This window comes from Paramacrobiotus metropolitanus, unplaced genomic scaffold (assembly GCF_019649055.1).
Source record: "Paramacrobiotus metropolitanus isolate TYO unplaced genomic scaffold, Prichtersi_v1.0 Parri_scaffold0000003, whole genome shotgun sequence".
Taxonomy (NCBI): domain Eukaryota; kingdom Metazoa; phylum Tardigrada; class Eutardigrada; order Parachela; family Macrobiotidae; genus Paramacrobiotus; species Paramacrobiotus metropolitanus.
The window spans coordinates 276408-284348 of NW_026570223.1; the positions used below are offsets into that span (position 1 = coordinate 276408).

The window sequence follows — 7941 nt, forward strand, 5'->3', positions numbered from 1 at the left end:
TATCAGCGTGTTCGTAAATCCTTGAATGGACAAATTTTGACAGTCCCGGTTAATCTGAATTACGGGATATACCAGTTGAAATGCCGGATTCAGGATATTGAAGGCATCCCCACGGATCAGTGTTCGGTGGTGTTCCGCGGCGCACAGCTGAGTGACAATACTACCTTATTGGACTGTGGGATTACCAACGGGGCTACAGTAAGTCTTGTCTTCCGATTCAGAGGATGCTGAAAACATTGGCGAAATTGGAAATGGAAGGATCCAGGTGGAACTGTAGGTGGTTTTTTGGGTGGATAAATGGACATACGACTTTTTCTCAGTTTTATTACGCATGAGCGCATAAACGTTTCGGACTTGTCTTTAGAAATTTACGTAATCTGGTTTTCGTTTTTGAAGCGTTTTTATGGATTAAAGATCGCTATGTGTTTTTAAAATATGCGTGCAAATACAAAAAGTCATTTTCATCGTTTTAAAAGGGATTAAAGGATTATTTAAAGTCATTTGGATCATACAATTCCTGTTAACTATTACATGCTGGTACGTTAAGGGATTTGGCCCGGTACATAGCACCAAATTCGTGTACATCCACGGGAACCTTCGCTGTCGCGCACTCCCTAATACTTTTTTGCACTGCTTTATGGTATTTTGTAGCCAAAAGAATTGTATACGTAGATGTGAAATCCGTTTGGGCGCGCAACATCCGGTTGCGGAGTTATGAGGGTAACAAAATTCCAAAAAGTTTAAATGCATTCAGGTGTACCAAAAGTCTCATTATGGACCGATCCCTTTAAAATTTTGCACGTAAATGCACACAACCATGAAGATTGTTTTGGTACGGAACCAGACTTCTAGGATTTTTTTTTGAATTTTAAAATGAATTTTAAAATTTTTGAAATTCATTTTAAAATTCGAAAAAAATTGTAGAAGTCTGGATCCGTACCAAAACAATCTTCATGGTTATGTGCATTTACGTGCAAAATTTGAAAGGGATTGGTCCATAATGAGACTTTTGGTACACCTGAATGCATTTAAACTTTTTGGAATTTTGTTACCCTCATAACTCCGCAACCGGATGTTGCGCGCGCAAACGGATTTCACAACTACGTGTACAATTCTTTTGGCTACAAAATCTCATAAAGCAATGCAAAAAAGTGTTTGGGAGTGCGCGACAGCGAAAGTTCCCGCCAATGTACACGAATTCAGTGCTATGTACCGGGCCAAATCCCTTAATTATACAAAAAGTCGTAAAAACGTTTTACAGTATTAACATTGTGGATGGATAATGGACTGCATGCTGTATAATATTGTTCGGGTTGAAGTTTTCCTTGTACACAAAATCCGGAAAATTAATACCAATCTAGCAATACAGAAAATACAACTATGCGTCATACAACAAGTGTCGATACCATAAAGCAAGGTCTACATCGCCGGCTGCTCCGTGGGAGCAATAATAAGCTCCTTGATGCACACATGCGGCGGCGCGTTGACGACATAAGCAATGGCATCGGCAATGTCCTGCGCCTCCAGGAGCTTCATACCGGAGCCGGAGAGCGCCAGCTTCTTGACATTCTCCTCACCAACCCATCGGTTGCCGAAGTCGGTCTGCACACCACCCGGGCTAATGCTCTGTTAAATAAATGCAAGACGCTATGAGCATCGACTGAACGATAATTATTATAGTGGGAACTCTGGACCGACCGTTACGCGGATCTTTTTGGAAATTTCCTTCACTTCACGGTACAGAGCTTCCGTGAGCGCGATGACCATGTGTTTGGTAGCCGAGTAAAAGTGGGCGGTAGCCCACGGAGGCACAGCATGTCCCGCCATGCTGAAACATACAATGCTATATATATTTGCACACGATGTGGCAGTTTCACGTTTGCCGGTTGCTTATAAGAAACGCTGTCTTTGTTTGGTCAATAGTACTGATTGACAGCCAAAGTTTTTACATGTTTTTAATTACCTGTTGATGTTTATAATATGACCGTCGGTGATCTGGTCCTTGGTCATCAATCGTAGCGCTTCACGCGCGCAGATAGACAATCCCATAACGTTTACCTGAAAGGAAACTTTTGAAAATTTTTACTAAATGGAAACTGCTCGTAGCCTCGCATATATTTTCTGTAATTGTAATTTCTGTAACAAACTCTCTTACATCAATCATCTCGCGCCACTGGTCCGCGCTGCCGGTCACTAGCGTATCGGTTTTGGCCATGCCGGCATTATTCACAAGAACGTCCACGTGTTTGTGGGTTTTCTCGATCTCCGCGAACATGCGCTTGATGTCCTCCTCTTTGGTGATATCGCACTTGATGGCGCGCACGGTACCGGAGCCTTTGGGGAGGGTGTTGTTTAACGCCTAAAGTATACTTCTACGGCATTTGGCTAATAATTTAACTATAAGCATGTACCCCTTCCTTCCCAAAATCAGATACTTGATATTTCAACGCGGACGCTATAAAAACGACATTCCGTATGCGTAGTTAAACGTTTTATAGTTTACCTCGATTTTTTCCAGATTCCGGGCACATCCGATGACATTCATTCCCTGGCGTGCCAGTGTTTCCGCCGCGGCCAGTCCGATACCGGAGGATGCTCCCGTCACCAGCGCTGTGCGACCTCGCCAACGATCCATTTTTGTGGAAGGAAAATGCAGAGCATGCGCAAAGAACTCTCAGGCGATTAGTACAACGTGGTGACTGGCTTTCAGTTGGAGAATAAAGCTATTCCACTGAATGAAACATTCTTTAGTCTGTCGACCGGTTTAAGAAGCAACGGCATACGCTGCGCGAGTCCCTGGATCGATAAGATTGACTTTGTGAGCTGGCATGACGATAAATGTAAGCCAAATAAGTACGGCGCATGAAACAGCTGCGGTAATCAAATACCGAGAAAATTTGTACTACACTGTCAGCTGAAGCTAGCAAAACCCGTTTGATATCGGTGCAGGTTATGTAATCGTCGGCAAACAGTTGGTTTGTGATAATGTTGATTATGCGAAAGATCTAGAAACACAAACAAACACGGCACACAAAACTGGCTAACATATTGTACAGTACCTCTGTAAGTACCTCTCAGCCGGCATTTGATAGTATGATGATGTGTTTTAACCAATTTTACGGATAAGGTTCTGTTAAAAAATTACCATTGCGTCAGCCATCCATCCCGTTCATACCTAAGCTGACGATCTGCAGGATATCGGAAGAAAAAACCGTGTTTAGCTCATAACATCTGTAGTTTAGGTAGGTATCTTAATTTAGACGACATGTTGTTTTTTGCTTACTGAGCACCAGTGTCAGTACAAATTGTGTCTTTAATATTCGCTGTGGCCGTATTCTGCATCTGATCTACAATTACAGTACAAGAAACTGAGCGTTGTCGCCGTGTTGGCTGCGCTGGGAGCGCACATTGCCGTCACCACCGTAACACCGTTAGCTCCCACCACTACGACTACGCCTGCCATCAGAATCATAATTTCCGAATGCTGTATGAGAGACAGAGACAGCCTTCACCTGCTGCGCTTTTATTTTTTAACATTCCGTTTTGCAACATTTTTTTCTTTATTAGCATGCCATTCCGGGCACCTTAAACTCCGGGCACACTAATCAAAATATTATTATTTTATCAGGATGCAAAGGTTGGACAAAGCATCGAAATTTGCTAAGACAATAACGAACATCACATACGCCGTCATAGACAATAGGCATCTACGATTCAGTGTATTCGGCAGTGATAGCATCGCGGTAACATATTACTTGCAGTCTTTGCAGAAGACAGAAGCTCCTGATAATAAGTTTCAATAACTTTGGAAACGTGAAGGGTTTGACTCCCGAACGAAGCGCGATACCAAGGTTTTTCTGTGGCTCAAATCTCAGGTACCGAATATTTCGTTGATTCCATATATGGCCAGTTTGCTCAATGTTGACACATCAACCAGCCGTAGGTCTACGTCCTCCCAAATTTTCGGGCTCCCGTCTACATTGAAGCCGCTGAACCTATAAAGAATAGGAACGTTTCAAGAAGCGTAATGTCGACTGCTGCGATGTGTATTCACTGGCACGTGTCTTTTTACACTAAAAGATATGCGCGAATGGTCTGCCAGTCATCCGGATATACCAGACTGCGCATCCAGCGTGCATACACAGCCGTGACCTTAGCTAGCATGTCCGCAGTTACCGGTGGGAAGTTATCGTTGAAGGTACACATAAAGCGGCTGGTTATCCGCAATTTGCTGTCGCTACTTCGTAGAAGGAGGCGCGGAATCCTGATCTCCAGCTTGTCAATGTCCAGTACGTGCGACTCCCTTGTTAGGTGTTTCATCAGATTTTGCTCATGTTCTGGCAGGCGACGGACGACACCATCAAACTTCAAGCTATGAAACACTTCAAACGCCGTGAAACCAAACTGACCGGACACTTTCCAGTTGTAGAGCGCAAGGGATTCGCATTTGTGCTTGTACAACGTTGGTATCATAACTGCCTTGTGCATCAGATGTTCTTTTCGTCCATCAAGCCTCCAAGGTTTTGAGAGGACCTGGTCTTTAAAAGCTACCCACTGAAACTTTATCTCCATGCGGTCTAGGAAGTCCATTAAAAATGAGGTTTTGTGCGTGGGAAAGGCGTTGAGAAAAATGAGGCTTTTCGTGTTGGGATAAACTGAGCGGATGAGCAAAGATGCTAGCTTGTAACAGTTGTTGCTATCCGCATGCAGCTGCCAACAACTTTCCAAATTGATGCTAATACGTTCGGCCAGGCTCGAACTGTTCAACAGCAACTGCCATAAAGCGCATACCCTGTGGAATAGCGACTTTGTTGGGCAACTGTGAAATTTACAACAACTACCGCTCTATAAATCCAGTTTTCTTCCGAACTTCCGCAGCTTTTCTCCATTTCGGTAAACTTGAAAAGAAAGAGGTTTACCTTTTGGCCGTCATTTGTGAGTGCAGGTCCAGATGGGTCAAGACTTCGCCCATGAGCACAGGCGTAAGCTGGCTGATCCGAGCGATCGGTTGCAGGTCATTGCTATCCCATTCTGCGCAACAGTGACAGATAAATTGCTTGTTATAAGTTTGATGCATTGTGATTGTGATATGTATGTACGCTACAAAAAAGCTAAATCCTTTACAATGTTTGCATACCGGAGTAGCGCGATGTACAGTAAGACAGTTTCCCGGAGGACAAATGACGTATATTGTATTGCCTTTAGGACGTACGCCTATTAAAGCATGCGAAGCGCTATATATATGTAGAAGTAGTATTATGATTTATGAGCAAACTTATGTTGTTGCACGAACCATGCTACATAAAACGCACGGAAGAGAATGCAAAAGCCGCGCAAAGAGACAAAGAAGGTGTTAACCAATGCAATACCGTTCAGCTGTGCGAAATAGCAACCGCAATTGCATCGATTAAAGCGGCTGCTGGTTGCCAAATTACGAAATTTTGGAACTGTTTTAGAGTAAGTTCAAATGACCGTTGGTTTATAAGCGAAAGGCAAAATTCAGATAACTTTTTCGGTACCACGGTTTCGCAACTATTTTAATATACCATGCAAAGCTTGTGGAGCGTTTGGAAGTCTTAACGCAAGATCTTCACGAATATTGCGTACTGTACCGTAAGGGATGTTCATATTGCATTTCAAAAATTTATGGTTAAAAACATCGGTTTAAGGTGTGTAGTGTAATCATTTTGGTTGTTATAAATTGTACGGGTTCGGATGTAGACGTTTCGCGCACTACGCACAAGCGATTTTGCCACTTGCTGTTAACTAACCGGATTCCCAAGAGATGGTGCTGCTTGCAAGAAACCGCCCTACCCCGATGGCCGGTAAATTGATCCGGTTGGCCAGATGTGTGTTCAACACTTCCGATAACGCAGTCGCTGTCCACTGCACCGTGTCCTCGTTGGCGATATTTATGGTAATAAACATGCAGCCATCCCGCTCGATGCGCAGATGAAAGCGACAGCATTCCGTCAGCTGTACCAGCTCCAGTTTGCGTCTAAAAGCATCTCGAATGTGCTTGATGATGCGAAATTTGTCGGAAGCATCGCTCAGAACACTCTAAGCTTGTGTATAAGGAATAAAATGTTTGGTGTAGATCGAACCGCTGCGGCGTTCCAGCAACGGCGGGCCGTTGGGAGGTAGTTCAGCGGCCACTTGACCGATCTCCACCAGTTCAGTACGTTCGACTGCGGGTGCCTGGGAATTGGTGTTAAGCGCACAGGATTTGATATAAAACATGTAACAGCTGTAGCAACCCATAAGAGAACCCAACAGGACGGCGGGTCGGAAACGCAACGGGCCGTCGTCTTCATCACGAAATGCCACGTACGCTGGAACGTTGTGGCAACCTTTGTCACTGGGTTCATCCCAGTAAACCGGGAGCGGCCAGATACTTCCCATATGTACCCACCGCGCCGTGACCTTTGTCGAGTCAAAATGAATGAGTGCGTGGTCATCGCCCATGTCCTGAATGTATCCCAGCCACCACGCGCCGTCTGCGTTGCGCACGACGACTGTGTTCTGGTAGCTGATTTGGTTGGTTTCCGCCAGAAGTGGCCGATACTGCGGCGTCGCTCTCCAGGGGGAATCCATCAGGACCTGACAAACAGTTCATTCATTTTTAAAACTTGTAATGTAATAATCATAAGACTTGGCGAAATTCGAATGGAGACTGCCAGACGCTGTCAATTGAAAAAAAATCGGTCTGAGGAATGTTATATTTTAGGTGGTCCACACTCCACTTGATTCCACGACCACCTCCCATTCGCTTATCATAGTGGACCACTTAAACCAGTATTACCGCTAGTACCATGGTAAAGCCAAACCGCTTGTTTGTTTCGCGCGAAGTGCTCACTGTAGCTCTTTCTAACTGTATTGTATACGTAATTTAATAAATGAATCCAAAACTCTTGTGCGAAGTATCGGCATAATGTTCACACTGTTTTCCATATTTTCCACAACACACACATACCTTAATTCTTACTGAATTCATTTACTTTACTTATTTACTTATTTAACCATGCTCCAAAAGTTTTCCAGCATTCGTTATGCCTTGCTGCTCTACAATGTTTTATAGAATATCTTGCAGTTTTTGAAACGTGCGGCGGCTTCGCGTGAAAATTTAAGTAAGTACCGTTAATCTGACCCCTTAATGTTTTGAAATTTCATTCTATGCCATTTCAAAGCAAACAGCTATAGATATAGTCTTGCTGCATCGGAAATTCGGAATCTACGAGTACTTACTGGTTTATTAAAAATAACGTAAAGAATGAGATCAGTAACCCCATTGATGTAGCGTACGCAATTTGCGTACAACGTACACAAGCTTCAGTAGTCAGTATGTAAGTACCCTTGCGGCTTATCTAAATAATTTATTTCACCTGTCGGCAATGCGTCTTTTGGCTTATACCTAGTGGGGCTATCAACGCTGTCATTGCAAATGGACATTGACAGTGTCAATAGTGTTATTATTCCGCAGGGCTCTCGGGTTGCATGAAAAATGTGTTGGTCTTTGTCAGCTCCCCTTTTTTGAAACAACCTCGTCCAAAAAATTTGATTCGTGGCTCACCAGTACCTGATGGCTTTAAACTTGAACTGCGAATGTTGCCACAGGCGCACGTACCACAGCGCTTCCAACTGCGAAAGCGAGTGTAGGCCTGTCGACAAAAATGAGCATACATAATTATAAAAGTACTCGTACTTGCAGGCGGAGCAAAATGCGCTCATAGCATAATTGCTTACTACGCTCCATTTATCGCAACAACAAGCTGCTTTCCTCAATAGGATCGGCCCTTGCTGCATCGACTTTAGTTTGGCCACCATCGGTCAGGCTCCTCCTGCTGATGTTGCTACAAAATTCGGTGTCCACTGCAGGCCCACAACGCAAAACATCTGTCAAGTGTTTTATATAATGCAGAGTGGCGTGCCGCAGCATGGAGT

The 7941-nt window shown here is 43.9% G+C and overlaps 1 protein-coding gene and 1 long non-coding RNA gene across 2 annotated transcripts; one reads left to right on the top strand and one right to left on the bottom strand.

The window, feature by feature from the left end:
• Positions 1 to 1288: 1288 nt before the first annotated feature.
• LOC129595605 (dehydrogenase/reductase SDR family member 11-like) lies at positions 1289 to 2771 on the bottom strand. The gene is made up of 5 exons (XM_055492666.1): positions 2504 to 2771; positions 2156 to 2359; positions 1964 to 2058; positions 1699 to 1828; positions 1289 to 1626 (listed from the first exon to the last, which is right to left on the bottom strand). Exons 1-5 carry the CDS (start codon positions 2633 to 2635, stop codon positions 1420 to 1422), a joined length of 768 nt encoding a protein of 255 aa, XP_055348641.1. The 5' UTR covers positions 2636 to 2771; the 3' UTR covers positions 1289 to 1419.
• Positions 2772 to 3100: 329 nt separating this feature from the next.
• Positions 3101 to 5008, top strand: LOC129595614 (uncharacterized). The gene is made up of 4 exons (XR_008691344.1): positions 3101 to 3242; positions 3360 to 3486; positions 3568 to 3637; positions 3771 to 5008. It is a non-coding gene; the product is annotated as an uncharacterized LOC129595614 (long non-coding RNA).
• The last annotated feature ends 2933 nt before the right edge of the window (positions 5009 to 7941 follow it).